Below are 23,272 nucleotides of genomic sequence, written 5' to 3' on the forward strand. Positions count from 1 at the left end.
GGAATGTAATGACAAAGCTCTGCAAATGAGTAACACTGTAAAGGAAACGTAGGCTGAAAACTTGGATGCTTTTCGGGGAAGTTATTTTTTGTACCAAGAAGAACATTTTCATTTATATGTTGATTCGTAAATTATTTCAAAGGAGAAAGCAATAGAGCTAATTTCCAAGATTTTCCTTTGCAATCCTGACGTGGTAAAAGTTATAGCACTGTTTGTTAAGCACCTCCTGTGGTCTCACATTGTAGAGGTAATGAACAAAATAAGTAACTAGGACTTTTTAATTTTTACTCCCAACTTGTAATCTAATATCTCATTTCCAAACATTGTCGTGTGGGTGAAAATTTGTATGTAAGGATAAAGAACCTAATTACTGAGTACAGGTTAACAAAAAATATATTACAAATGCGTCTGTAGAAGTTAGTGAAGAGTAATTCTGAAGAGCATAGTGATAAACTTACGGGCTCTGGGGAAGGAAATGTAATCGCTCCATTTGAATCCTTTGGTTAGATATTCAGTCTATAATGACTAGACTGTGATACATACAGTAGTATAAATATTTTCAAATAGTGTCACAAAGCAGATAGTTTACTGCAAGTTGGCATTAATTTTGTTTTATACTTTTAAAACAAGTAGAGAAACTTTGGAGTTTTAAGAGGTGGAAGTTTTACCCTGTGTCTCTTGCAATTAGAAAATTGATTATAGGCCACCTGGACATTAATCTGGTGGTTATGGCCCAGATCAAAAGCACTGGCAATCATCTTAACCTTGAACACTTGTGTGGTCTCAATAGATTTGATTATTTATGTGTGTTTATGCTGAGAAAAGATTGAATATTCTGTTCTTAATCAGATGAAAAGATTGAGGATAAAAGCAAACATACTTTATTTTGACACATATTCACTCTAGACATTTCATCCTCAGCTCTCTTAAATGTGCTTTTCTCAATTTAAAAATGAAACCATTCAATGAAAAACCCAGAGAAAACTTTTTTTTTAAGGTTAGGAATCTCATTTTTCTGTTCTTTGTGGGTGTTCTCTGCAGACAAAGCTTTTGTTGATCTTACAAGTACTTGAAAACCTCAAAATTAAAAAAAAATAGCCCTCCAGTTAATGATAGCCATGGTCAGGGATATGATTTCCTCATTGGGTTTTGTGAGAGGAATGACTGGCCTGATAGGTTTCTGCCTGTGCATGTACCCATCAGTATTTTATTTCAGCTCAGTTGAGAGTTAGGCACTGATCCTCTGGACTCTGGTTGACTTGATTTTTAGTCCTGGAGTTGATGGCAGAGACCTATGTGAAGCATGTGAACCGTCAAAGCACATGCACTGGAAAAGTTAAGTAGACAAGGAAGATTTTATTCAGGACTGTTTCGACAGAGAAGAGACATCATAATGAAGTTGGGAATCACTCCTCTGAAACAAGAGGTTTTTAAGAAGACTGTTTTTAACCAATGGTGTGAGCAAGTAGGATAGTAATAATGGGCTTTTTGGGGAAGGTTGATCAATGGGTATATTGAGCACATTCAATTATTCCTGAGTTTGTAACTTTTTTCTCTGTGAGGAGGCCATCCATGTTTGCCAGTTTGTGCCAATTAGAGTTAGACTACTATTCTCCCAGAGTAACAGGAGATAGGGCACTCTTTGCTTGATGATTACCTTTTCAAAAGATGGCTCCCAAACTCTTGAAGATGTTCTTTTGTTTGTTTGTTTTGTTTTTTCCGGTACAGGGAATTGAACTCACAACCTTGCGCTTGCCAGGCAGGCACTGTGCCGCTGAGCTAAATCCCCAGCCTCCAAAATATTTTTTTTTTTTTGGTTTTTCTCCGGTACCGGGGATTGAACTCACGACCTTGCACTTGCCAGGCAGGCACTTATGCCACTGAGCTATATTTGAAGATGTTCTTGAGTGCTAAAAGTGGAGTGGTTTTTTAAAAATGACTTACGTCATTTACATGTCAAAGAGATGCAGAAAAAATTTATAATTATACTTTTGTAAAGTAATCAGTCTACAAAAAGGGAGGTCAGGGGCTTAGTAGCAGGTAGCAGACTAAAACTGGGGGGAATGTTAAAGCCTTCATAGTCTGTATAATAGTACACATTTTTATATTTAAAAAATTTCAAATATTTCTCACTCTGCCTCAGCTTCAGGTCTTTATTGAGAATTTAGCCAGCTTCATTGTGATACTTATTAAAATAAGAATGTTACTCATTTTACAGGAGTGTCTAGAATTATGTGTACGGCGATAGTTCTAGAGATGGACTATTTTTCTTCCTCGTATTCCTATTTTCACCTATTTTTTCTCACGTTAGTATTTTATGTGTTATTATTTAGAAGTTTTCCATTTGTTGATAAAAATTGTTGTTTAAAAATTCTGGCTTTATAGGACTCACTGTACACAACATGCATGGAAAGAAGTATCTCTTATCCAAAATGTTTAGGACCAGAAGTGTTTGGATTTGGGATTGGTTCAGATTTTGGAATCTTTGCTTACACGTAAGGAGACATTTTAGAGATGGAAGTCTATGCACAAAATTTGTTTCATACACAATTTATACACATAGCCTAAGGTAATATTATAAAATACTTTTAGTGTGTTTGTTTCTTGATTTATGACCCATCACTGAGGTTAGGTACCTATTTGTGGCAGCATATCAGTGGGTTTTTATTAAGCAGACTGTCCCATGTCTTTTGGTCCTAAGCATTATCAAGAGTTTTTTTGTTTTGTTTTAACAACAGTGACATGGAGAACTTTACATTTGTGCTAATTTGTTAGCCTGTAGCCACCAGTGTATTACTGAGTATTTGAAATGCGGCCAATTTGTGCTGTATCAGCTATGCTGGGGCAGTGGAGTAGGTGGCTGACAGATGAGAGAAAGTTCTCAGAGGTGGCTGAGAGATAAGGTTACTCAAGGATCAAAAGGAAAAGGTAAGGTTGAGCCTTGCTAGCAGAAAAGGGTAGTCCAGTGGTGGTGGGCTGGACCAAAAAGTTACCAGGGTATACCAAGAGTGTGCAGGAGAAACAAGCTAGACTAATTAAATGCCAGAAGGTCTTGGGTAGATGGCCAGATAGGAAGTTGTTAGTGCCCTGTGGTGGTGGACTAGAGAGGAGGTCACCAGGGACAGAGGACCAGACAGGAAAATAGCCGGAGACAGCTCAAGCTACAGTATTCAGTGTTGGTTAGCTGGGCTATAGCACTCCACAGTGCCCTGCGCTGCACGCAGTTATTACGGGGAGGGGATTTTATAAACTGCACAGCAGTGACATCATTACCTTGCTATGCTCCACTGTATGCTCAGCATTCCAAGGAACAGCTGACTTAGCAGATGGGTGGGAAGGCAGTTTCTATAAGTAACTCTGGTTGCCCAGTTTCAGTGTCCCTCAGATTACACCATTTGGACATTCCAGTTCCTGGCGGCTTGCAAAGCCCCCTTCACTTGGCAAAAGTCTTGGGAAGGCAGATGAAGTGTTTCAGGGACATGATGCTGAAATGCCCCAGTTTTTTTCCAGGATGATACAAAAAGACACCCTGGATTTAGGAAATTTTGTATAAAAAAAAATACAAACTATCTCAGTAATTTTTATGTGGAGTTCATATTGGAATGACACTATTTTGGCTATACTGAGGTAAATAAAATTTATTATTAGATTTAATTTCACTGTTCCTTTCTGCTTTTTCAACATAGTTACTGAAAGATTTATCATTGAATGTAACTTACATTTGTGGTTCTCATTATATTCTGTTCCATAGCATTGGCTCCAGATCTCTTCTGATGAGTAATGCCTTTTGTTTTATGGTTCATCCATATATAAAGATATTTCTTTATTAATTGCAAAGATGGAGCTTTAAGTTTGCCAGTTTAGCTAGGAACAAGAATTTCCCATATAGCTATGACCCTGGTATAAGTTATATAGATTTATCTTTGTGTTCACCCCACTTTTTTCTTCTACTTTGCCAATCATTCTAGCCTCACAGAGCAGTGTGCCAGAATTGGACACCTCTTGGTAACATCAGCATACTTTTTGTTAGCTCTCATCTGGATTGCTTCTGAAACGTTTCTTTAAAATTAAACTACTTCAACAATAAGCTTCTTAATTATGTCACAGGTTCACCTGTGAAAGGTATGCAGCCTCTTAGCAGTAGCTAATTTTCTGTTAGTGTATCTCATTCTTATGTTGAAATATCCCATTTCTTATTCATGAAAAGCTCTAACATATGTGAATCCATTACAGGTGGAGTAACTAACACAGCACAGTATCAGAACAGATTAATGGTGTATGAACCTACCCAGGTAAGAATCACATATAAAGAGCTTATTACCTTAATTAAAATGAATTTTAAAAGATTTCCACAGGACTGAGTAATTGGAACGCCAAGGGTATATTACATAGGCATGCTTATGCGGAGGGGAGCATCTGGGTAAACTGCTTTTCAGTTTCTATTTTATTGTTAGAAAATTTGCACTCTAGTTTTATGCTATGCACAATGCCTTACCACTTCAGTTTTGCATAACAGAGGAAGGATTTTGATTGCTCTATCCCTGTGTCCTGGAAGGGGAGCTATTTTAGGAGGACAACATGCTTGTAATTTTCAAATCAAATATTAGTGACTGAAAATAACCCAAATGTTCTAGAATAATACCTGGGAGATATTTGAAGTCAGGTACCTGAGAAGTTGGAGTATGCTTTCCATCAGCCAAGGACTGAATTAGAAATACTGTGATAGTGCCAGCTCTTTCTTCTATCCACTTCTCATGCATATTTAATGACTTCTTCCTCACATGAAGAAATATTTTTATTCTTTTTCTTTCTACCAAAATATATGGCTTTGGCAGATGTCTGCTGAATTTTGCCATTTCTATGATTTGGAAAAATGTAGTCTTTTTTTATTATGACAGTATCCCAATTAATTTGGAGGTTTAATACTCATCAGCTGAAGGTAGCAATATTGGGGTATGAGACAAGAGGTTGACTTTGGCAGTCTGAGTCAGGATTGGCCACCCATGTCCAGAGCGCTCTCAGTGCATTTGGTATCTTTCTGTTTTAATAATTACTTGATTCTGAATATGAAATTAATTTTCACAAAATATGATTCCTGATGTTATTAGAAGCCATAAATTTCCTAAAGCAAATGTCCAGTAGTCCTTTATCTCAAGAGGGCTCATTAATTACAGTTTCCTGAGTTTGGAACACACATGGTTAAAGAGAAAGGAAGGTGTTAACGTTGCTCAAATGAGCTCTGTTTCATGTTTGTACACACATGCTCTTTTTAAAAATTCTGCTGGCATATTGTTTACGGTGGGTACTGGCAAACATCACATCTGCTTGCATCTTGCTCAGAATCTCAATAACTCTATCACTCAGCCTTGGTGCTTATTTCTCTTCTAGGCCTTTGTGGAGAGTCGATAATGCCTGCCATCTGCCACAGAGCACATAGCTACCTGCCAACAGGCAGACAGGGGTGACCTCTGCTTCCCCACCACTGATTAGTATTCACATGCTAGCTTATTAGGAATGACCCCACCAGGCCTCTCTGTTTCTTTGCCTTGGCAGTGGTTGGTGGCTCACCTGGCAGGCACTGCAGTAAAGGAAGCTAAAGATATAATCAGGGGATGTAGGCAGGCCTTGCGAACCAGATGGCATCTATAGTCTGTGGCAGGGGACTAGACTGCTAATGTAAACATTGATTCCTAATAGTGTAATGGGTTGTCTCCTAGATGGCACCTAAGAAAAGAATCATCAGAATTTTAAAGTTTACTCAAGTATAGTGCATGAAAGATATTTCTTAGCAAAATATCTTTTAAAAGCTTAACTGTTCTATTAAGATATTTGACTGGAAGGATATTCTTATTATATATTCAAATAGGGAACAGATAATGTTCGAACTGTACAAGTTCTTTTCTGGAGTATATCTTTAAAAGAGAAACTAGCACTGAGGTAGTGCGTATGGCTATAGGAAATATACGCCTATACTATACATGCCAATGTTTGTAAAACATGTTTGTTGTCTGCTTCCTTCCCCACAGCTTTGTGGTGAAATTCTATGTATTCAAAACATCGTAAGATTTTTCTGGTCAAAATCCAAATTTTTCTTGGCAAAAAGGAAACTGAATTATTCCTGTATGTTTAGTGTTTATGGAGAAAGAAAATGTTTAGGTTTATTTACCTGTCCATTTCTTGGTTTACTTACCTACCAATTACTTAATTCAGATTTAAAGTCTTATTTGATTCTTACAGTATGTAATTTTACAATTTATATTACATTTAAAACCGGAGCCTTACTTTAAAAGGGGCGGAGCAGATCCTTCTCATTATTGCAGGTGTCCTAGAACCAAATATTAAAGGTTTCATTTTTTTCTCAGGTTCTCATACCAAATTTGGTATTATACTCATACAAATTCATGTGTGCCTAGAACTAACTTTTCTCAGTTTGGCAGATATGCCACTAAATGTTAAAATGTGAATTGTAAATATATAATGGAAGCTGATATAAAGAAAATGGGGGAGGTTTGTTACTCAATCAAATCATATCCACAGATCTCAGGTGAATTTGGGAAGTATAGCAAAGCCACCTTCACCTGAGAGTTTATCTAGGAGTCCCTGGCGCCGTGATTATTAGTACAGTATTTTTAAGAGTGAACATGTGTTGGACATTTGTTATATGCTAGGCATTTTTCTAAATTCTTTATGTGTATTAGCTAATTTAATCTTAGGAACAGACTTATTTCAGATAGGTATTATCCTCATTTTACATATAAATAAGCACAGAGAGGCTACAGAAAACAGCTCAGGATCAGATAACTCAGCCATTCCAATCTAAAGTCCGTTTTCTTAAACATTACATCACTATTTACAGTGTACCAAGCCAGGCACTTCTACTCTTAATTTCCATGTATAAGTTCTCTGAATTGGGTCAGAGAACCATCTTGAAAAATTTTAACGTTATCCCTTGTAAAATTTTAATGTTTTCATTATGAAATGCAAAACAGAATGTGGTTGATAAACATTAGGGTTCCTGCTACTAATGAGCCACCCGCTGCTGTTTTCTGCCAAGCAGGTCTCCTATTAACCGAATGCACTTGAATTTCATTTTTCAGAATAAGTGGATAAGCCGTAGCCCCATGCTGCAGAGAAGGGTCTATCATTCCATGGCTGCTGTCCAAAGGAAGCTTTATGTCCTTGGAGGCAATGACCTTGACTACAATAACGACCGGATCCTTGTGCGTCACATAGATTCCTACAACATTGACACTGACCAGTGGACACGTTGTAATTTCAATCTGCTGACTGGCAAGTAGCTTTGATTAATGAAATGAAGAATAAGAGCAAATTTAATAAGTTGCTGAACTTGTTTCTCTTAGATACTTTTAACGTATCTCTACCTATCAAGTGCAGAATGAGTAGAGCAAGTAACTTTTATTAAGCAGGAGAGTGTGCATTATTACCTTACAACAAAAGGGCTTGTTCAAGTGGCTGGCACCTGGGGGGTCCTTTATTACCTGTGTCCACTCTCATGCGACGGGGAGAGGCATGTCATAATCAGCCCATATTGACTTCAGAAATTTGATCCATGCAGGAGGAACAAGGCACTGAAAGAGTTAATAACTCTTTACAGAAGCAATTTAGTTTTTATTTGTTTAGTGCCCCTTTTTTTCTTGTTTCTTTTCTTTTCCCCTTTTTTTCTAGAGGGACGGTCTTCATTATTTGTCACTATCAGTCTGTGTAGTCTCCTAGAAATTAAACCCTACAGTAGCTTTGCTCGGAGGGGTTTGGCTGTGCCTCTAGCCACACAGTCTCAAGTAAGCATTTCCACAGGGCAATCCTAGGTGAGGCCCAACTCTGTCCCAAAGAGACATGAGAAAGCAGTAAACAAAATATTCCTGGCGTTTCTATATGGAATTGAAAACTTTTCTCCCTTGTCACCTTGCATTAGTAAGAGCCACAAATGATCAGAGTCCTTCCGGGGCTGCTCAAGTAATAGAAAAATCACAAACTGAACAGTGGGTTAGATTAGTTCCTGAAGACATTTTTAACATGCAGAGTGGGTATTCAGTCATTCACAGTTGCTGCTGGGGGAAGCAACATTGAGAGCACAACCGGACATATATGTAGATGTTACATATTGAGTTGTTTTGCAAAATGATTTTTGCAGCCCACTGTAAGTACTTAGCTCTCAGTTGTAGTGGTAACTCAGACCCTCGATCCCTAGATCCCCAATTCTTCCTGCCATAGGATCCGGCTTATTTATTACTCCAGCCAGTGCTGTGCCAGCTCATCAATAAAAAGACTCTTTTACTCTCTGATGGCCTCCAGGGAAGAATATGTGGTAGTGAGTTATTATGTCTTCTTTTTTGAAATGGGAGGAGAAACCTTTCATCATTTTGGCATGTCAGTACCTAGGGATTATCCAGGCTGGTCCCAGCTCAGGAACTTTAATATAATCTTAAAACTGTTGTGTATGTAAAGAAAGGGAAGGTAGCAACTTTATCATTTTTTTCCTGCCATTTGTCTTCATTTGGGGCACACTTAGGAGCATGGCTCCCTTTTATTGGGTTCTTAGGGTTGCAGCTATTGCTTTACAAATGTAAGCACTTGCCTTAAAAATTCTGTGAGTGTCAGAGGTTGTTTGGCAACTCTAAAACGTAATTTCTGCCACTATAAATTAATGGTAGATGACGTAGAATAGAACTAAAGCTCTACATAGCTTACTATTGCTGTGTTGAGTTTGCTGAGTAATTAGTGTTTTGACCTAGTTATGACCTCATGCAGATTCATTCTCTAGGAAATAGTGGCCTATTTCCCCAAGTACTAGAGGCAGTGATTAGTTGCTGCAAAAATCCCATACCGTATAAAAATGTGCCACAGGGAAACTCTCTCCCCTAGTAGCAAAAGGGTTAATTAAAACGTGCGAGACGTGGATTTTTATCTTTTTATTCAACTCTCCTTACTTTAGGCCAGAATGAATCTGGAGTTGCTGTCCATAATGGGAGAATATATCTAGTTGGTGGATATTCAATTTGGACAAATGAGCCTCTGGCTTGTATCCAGGTGAGTGCTTGGAGTTCCTTTTGAAGTTGCTCAAGTGGTTCAGTAAGGTTACGTTTTGTAATGCAGTTCCTGAAGGACATATTTACATGTAGAAGGAGGCTTTAAGTCCTTTCCTTTTCCTGCCATTGCCTTATTTTTTGTATCACAAATTGTTCATTTCCATAAGTGGTACCTGCGGAAGTGTTTTTCCATCCTAGTGGAGCCTGTGAACAGTAATGGTTTCTCGCTGATCTAAAGAGGAAAGCCTCTGCCCCCAGGAAACAACCCTGGCATGCTGGCCTGAGAGCAGCCCAGGCTGGGCTAAGCTGTTAGCTGGGGGTTTCCGAAGAGCAATAGCATATACATTATTTTATAACTCTTACCATCGTTTCCTGTGTTTTCTGATAAAGTATTGACAAATAATAGGGCAGATTTCTCTCCCGATACCTGGAAAAGTATATCCTTACAGCTGCACATGTTACCTAATTTCATCTTGGTGGGAGATTTCAAACAGCTGCTTCAGTATCTCTAACAGTTTCAGAACCAAGTTCTTTTACTCTTTGGTCACATCTTCTAAGGTATATATTTTAAAGAAAAATTCTACATTATCTATGGTTTCAAAGTTGCTAGCATCTAGTGATGTGTTGTCCTTAAATGTCCACTTACATTCGTAATACTGTCTTTTTTTCTCCTATCTTGCCAGAGGTCTGTCTGGAGATTTTAATATATTTCTATGATTCACACAGATCAAGCAGAAAAAAAAATCAACAAGGGTAAGGGTAGATATGAAAAGCGTAATTCACAAGTTTAGCCATATGGATGAGTTCTGGATTGAAGAGTTAGAATGTGTTTTTCTTAGTACACATGCAACGTTTACACAAGAGATAAGGTTAAGAAAAATTTAGTTTCAAAAATTAAGTATTATATAGTGTTATGTTCACCAATCCAATGCAATTAACTTTGAATTTAACAAAAAGTTAAATAAACTTCTGTTTATCTAGAAATGATAAAACACATTAATCCAAGATTCATCTACAAACCATTAACTGCTATATAATTTATGGGCAAAAGTTACAGAAACTAAATATCTAGAATTGCGTGGGAATGTAATGAACTTAATGAAGTAGGAAATATAGTAGAAAAATTATCAAAGCTGCATGCACACATGTGCATACCCACACACCCACACACAAGTGCGTAAGATTTTGAGAGTTAACTAAATGGAGCCTTGTACAGCAGCTTAGTCTTATCTTCTGGCTGATAACAAATGAGCAAAAGGTTTTCTCCCACAGAATTCTGGTCTTCACCTAAGCATATATCTAGCAGCTTCCAGTTTTTTTTAGATTTAATTTTCACTTTTCAGAATTGATAAACCATTAAACAGGACAATAGATAATGTTTTATAGTACCAGAACACTTTTTAAATGTTGTTGGGACCTTACACTTGAATAATGAAAGTAACTCTGGGTTTATCATGAAGCAAATTTATAAATTTTGAATACATTTCTACTAATCACAGAATCAAACTAGTTCAATAGAAAACAAGTTGAAGCCATAATATGAGAGAATAAAGAAACTGTGTATATATACCATATTCAGGAGACTAGAGTGCTGCCATAGTTCAAAAATTTTCCATACCTGTTCTGGAATACTCTTTAAAAATTAGCTTGTAAGACACAGAACTTAAAAAGCAAAACAAACTTCACAGTCAAGTCATTGATTTTTGTCCCCAAAGAACTTTTCTTTAACACGATCACTGATTTTATACACAGATTTACTGCTAATGATGTCTGGCTTTTCCAGCCAGGCAACCTATCCTCAAGAGATAAAGGGTACAAATGTATATTTTTAATCACTGAGTATATTCAAGAGTATTCTCAGGGTTAAAGTGATTTGAAGGGAGTAAAAAAGTTTCAAACAATGACTGTATTAGTGGATTAAATATCATGAGATTGAAAATAAAATGTCCCAATATATTTGCTTTTCTAAAAGAGTCAGCATATGGGTAATGTTGTATGCCAGTTAGCCATTTTGATGAATAGAATAAATACTCTTGCAAATTGTTTATTCTCTTGGCTGGCATACTGGTCCTACAAAGTAGAGATAAATCTGACAAATGTTTTAAAGAGCTTTTACTGTTAACAGATAATGTATCCATATTGGTATGATTGTCACAGAGATATTGGAGGTAAAAGTCACGTATTATAGACTTATCATTACCTCACATCTTGCATTTTAGTTATCGATGACTGGTTACTTGTATTTCTTCTGAATTAAAGCTTGAATATTTTATTTTATATTATGGGTTCTACAGATCTGTTTTGGTGTATTTAACAGTAATACATTGATGTTGGGGAGACAAGCTACATAACCAGTGTTCAAAAGCAGGCCTCTTCTTTACTAAGAATATCAACAAAGCAGCAGGTTAATGGGAGACTGGAATAGTGTTCATAAGAAAATGTCTATAGACAGTAGAAATTCCTAATTACAAGACAGATTTGGGGCTGGGGATTTAGCTCAATGGCACAGCATCTGCCTGGCAAGCACAAGGTCATGAGTTTGATTCCCGGTACCAGAAAAAAAACCAAAAAAAAAAAAAGAAAATTTAAAAAGAAATTAAAGAAAAAACAATACAGCAGATTGAAAAGTGCAGGGTGGTGGGAGTGAAAACTGTATGCATACTAATAACATCAAAGTTTGTACTTTTTATATCTTAAAAATAATCCTCAATCCATGATCAATGTACAAGCTATTAACCTGAGAGTATAGCCAATTATTGAAGACCATAGTCAAATAGTTCAGGTTGTCCCATTAACATCCAGGAAGATTAAACTCATTTTTTGCTTTCAAAAATACCAGCAAATAACTTCATAAGGATAGTCCTTTTGGACCCTAATCCAAGTTCATGTAACAGTCAGTTGTAGGAATCAGTCACGGGGGAAGATGCATGTGAAATGTTGAGAAAGCGTACTATTTCTTGCTATTGCTCTGATTTGGTGCAGACTTTAATTCATCAAAAGGATGATCCAAGCAAGAGAAAAGCAGAAATGCTCTCAAATTAATATCTGTGTAAAGAATGAGATTTGGACTTGTTAATAATAAAGACTCATGGGAAATACTGGAAATAGATTCCTGACAAAGGCGAAGGTGCTCTAGCTCATTCTGTGCATACATAAGGAAATGTCTGGCACCCAAGCCTGACTCTAATCTGGTGTGCCATGGGTGACAAGCAGTACATGGGGGAGCAGCTGCAGAAGTGTGTAAGTGATTAGTCTGTGCCTGGGATCACTTCTACTGTTTTCTTCATTTACTATTATTTCCTTTTGGAGGGTGCCAATCTGGCACCGCCTTCTTCCAAATGCTTCTGCCAGTTTACAGGGGAGTGTTTTGGAGAAAAACTGCCAATGCTTCCTTTTCCCTTCTCAGATTAAATACATTACATCTGCTTAACATATGCAGTCTCTGTTGGCCCAGGTTACCAGACAAAAGCTCTCAATGATTATCGCGGTTATTTTGCCTTCTAAAAATGCATTCAGTTGGGGGAAGGGATGTAATGAAGGCGCCGAACCCTTGCTCTTCCTGGGTTTCATCCTTGAGCTCAAATACTGGGCTGCTTCACCACTTACAGGCCAAATTACTTTCTTCTCTGTAAACTGAAGACAATAGTTAATCTTACAGACTTCTGAGAAGTATGAAATGATTTCTACTTTCTATATTTATGATATACTAATAAAAAATCCCAGTGGAATTTTCCTTTTATTTTCATGGAGTAGACAAGTTGATACTTGTGAAATTGACCTTAAAATTTATCTTGGAGAGCACAAGTATAATAAACCAAAATTTTGAACATAGATGGAGACTAGCCTTCCCTAGTCAAACCAACTATAGATGTTATGCTTAAGGTATGTAAGTTAATGAGAAGATAAAGTTTATATTTAGTATGTAAGGAATATTTTAAATTAGTACTGACAGGGTATGTCATTCACTAGATTGTGACAGCTAAATGTCCATTTGAGAAAAAAAAAATAAAGGAAACTGCTAAGGATTTTTCATTCTAGGACTTAGTAAATTCTCCTTTCATGAGCTTGGATACCCAAATTTCAAGGGCTTCTTCCATCTAAAATGAAATAATGAATTATTACAGTTAGAAGCTTAAGAGTTAACTATGCAGGTGATAAAGGCATGAGTATAGACAAAATTATTAAAGGATACTAAGAGGTCTGTGGCTGGATTATTGGAGGCCAACACCTGTATTTAGGATGCAGGGGACCAAAGGTGTCCAGCAAGAAGGCAATGTCAACGACCAATTCTTACATACTGTTAAATTATGGAATCCAAGGGAGGCAAGGTATTAAATACAGTTAGAAGGAAGTCAGATGAAGACAGATTAAGATAAGTAAGGGCTGGAAAGAGCCTGATGAGCCTGACAAAGAAAGGAGAGCAGGGGGCTGGGGATTTAGCTCAGTGGCACAGTGCCTGCCTGGCAAGTGTGAGGTCATGAGTTCGATTCCTGGTACCGGAAACAAAAAACAAAAAACAAACAAAAAAAAAAGGAGAGCAGTTTCCTGAAGAAAGAATTTTCCCAGTAGCAAGATTACACCAGCTTCAGTTAGGTGACAGCAGGGACTGACTAACAAAGAAACTATGCCATTCAGTAAGAGACAGAACTCCAGCTTGAAGTGGAAATTTCTAGAATCAACTAGAACCTGCCACAAAGCTGTGCTATAATAATCTACTGTAAACCAGACACATAGCTAGATGTCACCAGTTTTCACAGTAAAGCTGCAAGGTCTTGTTTTCTTTACTTCACAGATGAAGATTTGTAAGCCAATATTATGACATGACCAAAAATCACAAGTAGTCAAAGGGAGCTGTATAATGAAGATAAATAATGTTATCTACTTTATCACTGTTCTGAAGATCGAATAATTATAAGCATATAGTAGATATACATATGGACACACACAGTCTAGCACTTAGTAGGGACTTAAAATCTTTCTAGGATGGGAAACAGCCAACAAACGACAATCCCTAAGGTACAGTAATGGTGGCCGAACTGAGTTTAAATTCAGGCTTGCTTTTATATGTATACAGCTTTGAGTAATTGTCTCTTCTTCTTTTGTAGGTATTAGATGTAAGTAGAGAAGGCAAAGAAGAAGTATTCTATGGACCCACACTCCCATTTGCTTCTAATGGAATAGCAGCATGCTTCCTTCCAGCCCCATATTTCACATGCCCTAACCTCCAAACTCTTCAAGTGCCTCATCACAGGATTGGCACCATCTGAAAAGCCACTGCTCGGTTAATAACCCTCATGAACAGGGGGAAGAGCAAAGGTCTGACCTTTGGATTCTGGGGATGAAAAGCCTGAGTGCTCAATGCGTCCTTGTCCTGTTTTCTATATCTTATAATCAGATAAATATTAGCAAAAAACGAACGATTTTCTAAAATACATTATTAAGAACTCTTCCCAGTGTATGCCAACATACAAAATGTATGACGTGTACTGTGGTGTAGCTTCGTGTCAGCTGAATGGTACATTATTGTCCGATGGGTGTTTAAAGCATTCTTTGTACACTCTTTCTAATCAGTGCTATCTAGGACAACCTGACACTGTTCTTAAGACATTTTCATACAACGGCATCAGTGATCTTAAAATCTTCCTATGTACCCTTCCCATTTAAACATGGGCTTGTAATTTTTCTTTTTAAAATTTAACATTATGCAGCCTTGCTCAGTTGAGATTCAGCGTTATGACATCATAAATTTTTAAGTGCCATATTTTATTCAAGGTGACAGAAATAACAGAAGTACACTGGAACAGCAGCTGGCATACCCATATTTTTGCCTTGGTTACTCTGACCTTGAGCCAAAACTTTTTCATCGTCCTTCAGTTTTCCCACCTTTTAAGGAGCATAATTATTGATTTCCATATTCATTCAAAAGAATGTCATGAGGATTAGGTAAAATGCTGACTTTGCCTAATTAAAAAAACTATAAATTATGAGGTATTTTACTGTCTTGAGAACCCTATAATTGGAGGAGGAGATAATTTTTAAGTTTAGAAATTATTAGTTTGGAAAACATGCTATGGGATTCTGAAAAGCATGTGAAAAAGACATGCCTTTCCTAAGTAGGAAGAGGACATTTACCAACATGAGACACCTCAACTTGTATAAATACTTGCTCAAATGAAAATAATTCTCTTAAATATCTCACTTTAAATCATTTAGTGAAAAATTACATTTTAAAACTTTAAAAAGTTGTACTAATTATGGTAACAAAAAGTGCTTAGACATAAATTTGAACCTAGAATTGGCAGTTCTAATAAAAGTTTTCCACTTTGTTAAAGGTTATGTCAATCTTGAGTGCTTCTGGGCTTCTTCACCACAACGAATATATATTTTATGACTGTCACTTTTAATAATACATAAGAATGGTTTTAGGCTAGGTTTTTAGGGTTGCTTCATTCAAAACAATAAATAAAACCTCATAATCATGTTGGAACACACATTCGGTGAGTGTAATCTATGTTTCTTTTCTCCACTCTCACCATGACTTAAGGTCATCTTTATGAAAAGGAAAACTACTATGACTTCTCCCCCCACAAATTCAATCATTCAGGAATCTCTCTCTAACAGGACACTGTAATTTTATGCATGTAACCATTTTTAGTATGGTTAGTGAATGAAAAGTGAGCAAAAATAAAATCTTTTTTGTCTTAGGTACAGAATTTACTAACTTTAAAATATAAATGACTTATTCAGATCAAAGAAGAGGTGGAGGTACTAAAGGTTAAGGAAAGGAGGGTAGATTGTATTTTAAAGAGAAAGGTAGATCTTAACAACAAAATGTAGACAGAAATCTTGGGAGCTGAACAGTGAAAATTGGTATTGGTAATGACAATTGCTTCTTTAAAAGGTAGGTAAGTCACCTGAATTTTAAATACTTTAGCAACTTAAGAAAATGGACACAAGCTCCTTTCTTGCTATTTTATCTTATAAAACCATTAAAATCTATTTGTACTCACAGACCCCTCCATCCAATGAATGAAAGCAAAATGATCTAAAAATAAGCTTGCTTGATTGTTAATGGAAATATAGCCTGAGACGACCCTTGATTATTTCTGTGTAGATTTCTGACTACTCATATAAAACAAATCAGCATATATTATCAAATCCTTCCTTGGTGATCTTATAATATATTATTCACTTATATTACAGAATTGAACTCACAATTTTAGGAAGTTTTGCATAGAGTTCAAACACATCCTTCATAGCTATAGCAAAAGAGTAGCATCACAAGTATGGTGTTCCTCCCTAAAAAGAACAAAACTCTGCTGACTTAAAATTAGAAACTTTTCCTCAAAAATATCAGAGAAAAAAATGTATAGGCTGTATTTAGTCATGTAAGTCAAATTCCATTGAAACTAATAGTATATATTTTCTATTTAAGTGAAATACCCATTTTATTTTAATTTCTATAGAAAACCCTAACATTTCAACCATTTAATCCACACTTCAAGATTTTACTTTTAAAAAAACCCAAAAAGCAGTTCCACATGGACCTTCGTATTCTTGCTATGGGAGGAAAACCAGTTAAAATATTACTCTCTAAACCAATGTATATGCAAAATACAATAAAATTTTTTACATATTTTTTTAAAATGCCATTTAGATTATGATTAGGGTACTTTCCAAATTTCTTCATGTTTTCCTCATATGTCAAGTGAATATATATTGTATCCACCTCAGGCACAGCAATAGCTGAAACATTCTACTATTTTACTACTAAGTATAAAAGCGTCACATTATGGGTTTTTGAGTTTTTTTTGGTTTTGTTTTGTTTTTCAATAGTAAACCTTTTACAAAAAGGAGGTTGAGTAATTATGGGCACAATGTAAGTCTAAATATATACGTTTTTCTTTAATGTGTGTGTGTTTGTGTGTATACATAAATACCTTTAATTTTTATTCTATGTATAAATAATTTATAAACACTACATATAAAATAAGAATGCCCAGAATATTTCTACAAGCACAATTCACAAATACAGTAATTGGATAATTTTAAGTACATCCAAAGTTCTAATAAGTAGAAACTGGCCAATTACAACCATTTAGTAGTGCTTTTGGTAAACTTACCATACAGGTTACCACAATGTAGAAATAAAACTGTCATCTCTAACTATGTGACAGAAGATGCTACTTTGGTAGCTCCCCAAGTTTTAACCCAATAAAGCATGTTATTTATACTGGCATACTATACTGTCACATGACAAGGCAATATTTTTAACTATTGGAAAGGTAGGCAGGAAATGTTTTCGGAACATGTAAATTTATGTAAAAAAAAACCTACCTATCAAACAGCAGTGGCTTAGTCCAACAATTCAATTTCTGGTGAGGTTTCTACGGTATTTACCTTATATCTTTGAAACATGAGTGCTTACAGCATGGAGGCTTTAGAGAGGGTAGATTTCCTAAAGGCTTTTCCAAAATGCAGAAACTCCAATTTTTATATAATATATAATTTTAACTGTTAAATATTCTGTGAGAGTACAGACCAACAGGCCCATTGTGATTCTTGTTAGGCAAACATCACAGAATATACTTATACAGACCTAGAGGGTGTACGCCACTCACGTGGCCTCTTGATGCTCAAGAGATGTGGTAAACATTTCATGTATGAGGCTGCCGCCACTGTAAAACAACATACTGTTTTAAACTTTTCTTTTTATAATAGGAGCATTTCAAAAGGAGAAAAAGGAATAGTAAGTACATGAATCAGTAACATAGTTATTACTATTAAGCATCATATGCTACACATGATTGCACTTGCTATACTTTAATGACTGGTGGTATAGGTTTGTTTACACCAGCATCACCACACGCGAGTCATGTGTGGGCCTTGACAATGTGAAAGCTATGTCACTAGGCAACAGCAACTTTTTCACTCCGTTACAACCTTATGAGGTCACCTTGATACATGTGGCCTATCATTGCCTGACAGGTCATAAGGCAGCATATGACTATATGGTTAAGAAGAAAAGAAAATATAGTAGGGATAAAGACATAAGAGCTTTAAACTGTGAAATTCTAATGCACATGAACTCAATACTTAACAATTTTTGCATAGACTCTTTTTTTTCCTCCCCTGTGGAAACCTTCTAATTGTTAAACTGAAATTTAAATCATTAGCAGATCTTAATGTCCAATAAAGTGTATTTCATCATTCTGTTGCCCTTCAATAATCTTTTATACTCAACTTGCTGTTTTATAGATTCTGTTTGACTGGAACGCTCACATGTCCACAATGTGTAGTTTTTCTACTTAAGTATTTTTAAGTTGCTATATAAGTGAAATAAATGTATGTCACTTTAATTTCTGTATAAAGAGATGGTAAACCAGACTGACAAAGTGAATGAATGTGGCATTCAGAGAAAGCAGCTGAGTCTTTTGTTCGGAAAGAGTTAAGTTTGAAAAGGTCCAGTCATAGTGCTGGTCTCCAGACTGAGGGGTGTTAACATCTGCATATAAATAATGAGTTACTGGAGGTCCTTCACAGAAGTAACAGGAGAAAAGTACTTTAGGAACACTAACTTCTGGATTGTGTGTAAAGTAAACTGTAGGAAAAGGAGCTACAGGTAAAGAGAGAGTATAGTGCCTGACAGGAAACAAAACAAGAAACCTCTTGATCCCAGTCTCCTGTGCTAAAGATTTCTCTCTGTACTGCTACTCTCTTACCTTTTACTGTGCTCCTTCCTGTTCTCTTTTATTTTACTCTTTATTTTTACTCTGAGTTACATAAGAGAAACTATGTAATATTTAAGCTTGTGTGTCTGATTTATTTCACTTACTAATATGGTCTCAAGGTGCATCTATTTTCCTAAAATGATTCTAGTTTATCCTTTATGGCAGAGTAGTACTCCACAGGGAGGGGAGGGATACAGGATGATTAAAAAGATGAGTTAGGATATGTTATATACATGTGCTGCTCCATACAAGGAATGTAAATGTACTGGAAATACGTATTCCCCCCCAAAAAAAGGAAACTAGGGGATCAACAGGAGGGGTGGAGGGGGAAAGGGGCTAAAAAAAGTAAGATATCTTATGGAAATGTAACAACTTGCCACAAGGAATGTGAACATTAGGTACTACACACATGTACTAACAGAATAAAATTAAACAATGTGGATTCCAGAGGAGAGAGGGGATTAGAAGGGGTGGGGAAAGTAAGGAGATGGAGGGTGGGAGGGGATGGGGGCGGCTCGCTCGTGCTGACGATGGACTAAAAGGGGGAAGGATGAAGGATCTGGATGCCTGCAAGTTCCAAGGGTAAGCAGTGAAAAAACAGAGTAGCCCATGGGTAGAGAAACAAAGCAAGGGCTAGTTGAGACTAGAACGTGACATAGAAAGCTCGACAGCGGCCTTGAGAATCAGAAGAATCCAACTAGGGAGGTTGAGAAATAACGTATTAGAGATAGATCTGAGGGACAAAATTATGAGCCAGTGCTATCAGCTCATTACTAAAGGGACGTGAGACAGAGCAGCTGAAGGGCCACATCTTACTACCAGGGACAAGAAAGAAAAGACGATGAGCTTGCTCCCAACACAGTGCAAGCAGAAAGGGGCAGGACCTGAGGAAGAGACAGGAAGAGAAGAGAAAAATGCAAATGGTACAGAGATGCCACAGAAGTGAAACCATTATCTCAGATTTGACCAACAAAGAGTGAAATGGTGGAAGAGCCTTAGAAATTGCAGAGTATTTAAGAGGACATGAATGTGAAGGGAAAAGGTATAAGGTAAAGTCCAGAAATGGAAGAAGACAAGATTACTGAAATGAAATTAGTGAAGAATTTTCCAGAAAGGGAACTGAACCATAAGTTTTCTTCAGCTGAAAAGAGCTTTTTTTTATACAAAACTATAAAAAAAAGTATTGTTACGGATTTTATGTTGTTTTGGGTTTTACATACAAGCTTTAATTATTCTTAGCATCTACCGATATATGCCCTAATGCATGATTTAGTTGCAGCTTTTCCTATTCCTGAAAATTTTCATATTCTGAGGAGCAAGGAGGATTCTAAAACATCTTTGACAATCTTCCTTGGAGGACAACACACCTCTTTAAAGGGAATGCCTTAAAGAGATAAAACTTCTTTAACTGCTGAGACATTCAAAGCATACATTCTTAGTTCACTAAGTTACTATTATAATAAAATGAAATTTCATTGCTAGGAAATCTTTAAGCAGCCTTTAAAAACCTTTTATTCTTTTTAAGGAAGTAATGACAGTTGATTTTAGGGAAAAACAGACCATTTGTATATCATGAAAATAGCAGCTATACTTTTGGATTCTAAAGACCACAATTAAGAGACAATTGTAACTGCATTTTATTTATTTATTTGATGATGATGATTTTGTTATTACTGTTTGCCATTTCAAGGATCAAACCCAGGGATGTACACATAATAGGCAAGTATGCTCCCACTGAGCTGTACTCTCCGCCTCCATTTCATTTTTAGAGATAACTTTTGAGTCACGAACAGGTTGGACTGTTTTTCTTTTGTGATGCTGGAGATTGCACCCAGGGCCTTGGGCATGCCAGGCAAATGCTTCACAACTGAGCTACCTGTCCAACCCTAAAATGTTTCTTTGAAAGAATGGTAGAAGTATGATAAAGATTACAATCCCAAGAAGGGAACTAATCATAAATTAAAACATGACATGTATAAAGACACTAAAAAACGGGGTCATCCATCTAGGATGTATCATTAAGGAAAAAATTTGAGAGGTGTTCTTTAATCTCACGTGCGTAGTACAGTAGTCGTGTCTGGACACCTCTAAACACAATACAGACCAGCATCTTAACATGTATTATTCACTAATTCATTGTGAAATGCTAACTTTTTTTCTCCATTAAGGAAATAAGTTCACAAAAGGTAAACAACTTGCTCAAGATCACAAAAGGGGGCTGCACTTATACCCACATGGGTTCCAAACACTAGAACTAAAGCGCCTTCTACCAAATAATGGTCACCACAAAAAGCAGGCAGGCCTAAAGGGAGAAATGGACAACCCAGATAGCTGAGAAGAACAGCTGCTAAATAGTCACAGGTTCTTTGTAAACATATAGGATGCCAAGTAACAAGAGCAAGGAGATGGATCTGCTGACCTCTCAGGCTTCTGTGACCGGTAATCGTTAAGTTTCCAAAATATTATTCATTCTCTTAAAGGCTCTGCAGCTCTTCCTCCCTCATATACTTCTTGATGACACCCCTAAAGCAAAGATGAGAAAAAAATCTGGCAATTCTTGGAAGCTAAACATAAATACCACTGGTATATGTTTAAAACTTTTTAAAGATATCATCTGTATAGTCCTTCAGTGAGGTTCTGATCATGGAGAGTTCAGCCAGCTTTGTAAGGGTTTGGTTCATTAACTTCCCTTGCTCATTAATGAAGGAAAACAAATATGGTTCCATCTTCTGACATCCCTCTGGCTCCCCACAGAAGGCAACAAAGCCCCAGAAAAGAGCAGCCCGGTATTTTTAAAAAATACCATAGTACAACAAAAGCTTTACAAACAAACAATCCAGCATACTGATCGGAAGACAAGACGTCACACTAGAGTAAAAAGTTCATGGATGGAAAAAAAAAAAAAAGTTCATGGATGGACCAACACAAACTCATGCAGAAATCACTGCTAGTTAGAATTCACTAAAACCTTTACAAAATAGATTGCGATTTTGTAAAGTTCCAAGGACCCTATTACATAATTACCAATTAACTTTTATTTATTTGTATACTTTATACTTACAGGTATATCAGGAAAAAAATCCTAGAAATTATTTTTAATAAAAAATAATACAATTAATTAAAGTAGGAGCTGGAGTAGTACAAGGTGGCTTTAGCGATAATCAATACACAGGATAAATAATAAAATATATTATGTATTATCATTTTCCAGTCTCTGTATTTCATGTTGTCCCACCTGTCCTAGGTGAGATAAAAGTTTTCTATAGGTCTCCCTGGTTAAGAAAAAAGAAAAGAATGTGTATTTAGTACAACACTTAAAAAAAATAATGCTTTATACATATACTGTGAGTAAACCTAGGCATTAGAATTTATTCAGTTTTAAATACACACACACACACACACACAAGTGGGTTAAAATTTATTTATTTTTGGTACCAGGAATTAAACTCAGGACCTCGCACTTGCCAGGCAGGTGCTGTGCCGCTGAGCTATACCCCCAGCCCTAAAATTTATTAATCATTTGAAAAAACATAATGGGCATAGGTTATAAAATATGTTCATGAAATACTGCTTAAGGTCAATGATGATATGATTCCAATGGGAAGACTTGTTCACAAACAATATAAGAAGTTTACAACCCTAGAACAGACCTATAAAACAATGTTAGTACGTACTCCATTTTCTTTACTATCTTCACAGAAGTAACAAAGTTTGAAAATAAAACAATGCTTCTCCTATTAGGTATTCTAGTACATTCCTGTATTTCAGATGCAGTTGTTATGCCCTACAGTTATTTCATTAGTCTAAATAACTGTGTTGTTTAAAATTTTTTTTTTTTTGGTTTTTCTCTGGTACCAGGAACCGAACTCACGACCTTGCGCTTGCCAGGCAGGCGCTTTGCCGCTGAGCTAAATCCCCAGCCCTGTGTTGTTTAAAATTGTTGAACCCTTTATTGGGCTGATGTGGCTGCACAGAGCAGGACACAGCAGGGTATTTGTCCCCAAAACATACCAAGTTAGGATGGTTCACACAGTCTCTCCAGTCCTTTCATTCATGTTTAAAAACAGCTTAGGAGTTAGATATTAGAGAGTTCTTTGTGTGAGGTTGTTTTGTGACACGACAGAAAACATCGTTCCTTCGAAGCTGATCTGAAGTGTTTCCCTTTCCTCTTTAGCAAAGTGCAAGAGGCAGCCACGGTATTCTGTATGAGAAGCAAAGAGATGCTCCACCCTGCTGCAAAAAAGTTACGTAAGGGTGGTCTCTGGCGTTTCCATTTTAAAAATGTATTTTATTGTACTGAAGAGATGGATTCTTTAGTTCACAAAAGCTCTAATCAAAATAGTCATGTCTCCAAGCAAGATCTCAATATACAGTGAAAAACTTTAACTAAAAATATGGCTATTAGATTGTACATCTACAGATACACACATACACATGATGTGATTAAAATATTTGATTCATTATAAATTGTATTACATAAGAATCCTCTTGTGA

General features: G+C 36.4%; 2 protein-coding genes across 10 annotated transcripts in view; one reads left to right on the forward strand and one right to left on the reverse strand.

Moving 5' to 3' along the window:
- Klhl32 (kelch-like family member 32) overlaps positions 1–15,378 on the forward strand; it is a 196,728-nt gene extending 181,350 nt beyond the window's left edge. For all 9 annotated transcript variants that reach the window (XM_005377793.1, XM_013510927.1, XM_013510928.1 and 6 more), the window contains 4 exons: positions 4,234–4,292; positions 7,098–7,290; positions 8,954–9,048; positions 14,153–15,378. In XM_005377793.1, the coding sequence (XP_005377850.1) occupies positions 4,234–4,292; positions 7,098–7,290; positions 8,954–9,048; positions 14,153–14,314 (509 nt within the window). In that variant the 3' untranslated portion in view covers positions 14,315–15,378. The remainder of the gene's footprint in view (positions 1–4,233; positions 4,293–7,097; positions 7,291–8,953; positions 9,049–14,152) is intronic.
- A 4,899-nt stretch (positions 15,379–20,277) lies between these two features.
- The window catches only part of Mms22l (MMS22-like, DNA repair protein), a 120,739-nt gene continuing 117,744 nt past the window's right edge, over positions 20,278–23,272 (reverse strand). Inside the window, exon 25 of the mRNA XM_005377795.2 lies at positions 20,278–22,050. Within this exon, the coding sequence (XP_005377852.1) occupies positions 21,969–22,050 (82 nt within the window). The 3' untranslated portion in view covers positions 20,278–21,968. The remainder of the gene's footprint in view (positions 22,051–23,272) is intronic.

The sequence above is a fragment of the Chinchilla lanigera genome, unplaced genomic scaffold (genome assembly GCF_000276665.1).
Source record: "Chinchilla lanigera isolate Chin_1 unplaced genomic scaffold, ChiLan1.0 scaffold00010, whole genome shotgun sequence".
Taxonomy (NCBI): Eukaryota; Metazoa; Chordata; class Mammalia; order Rodentia; family Chinchillidae; genus Chinchilla; species Chinchilla lanigera.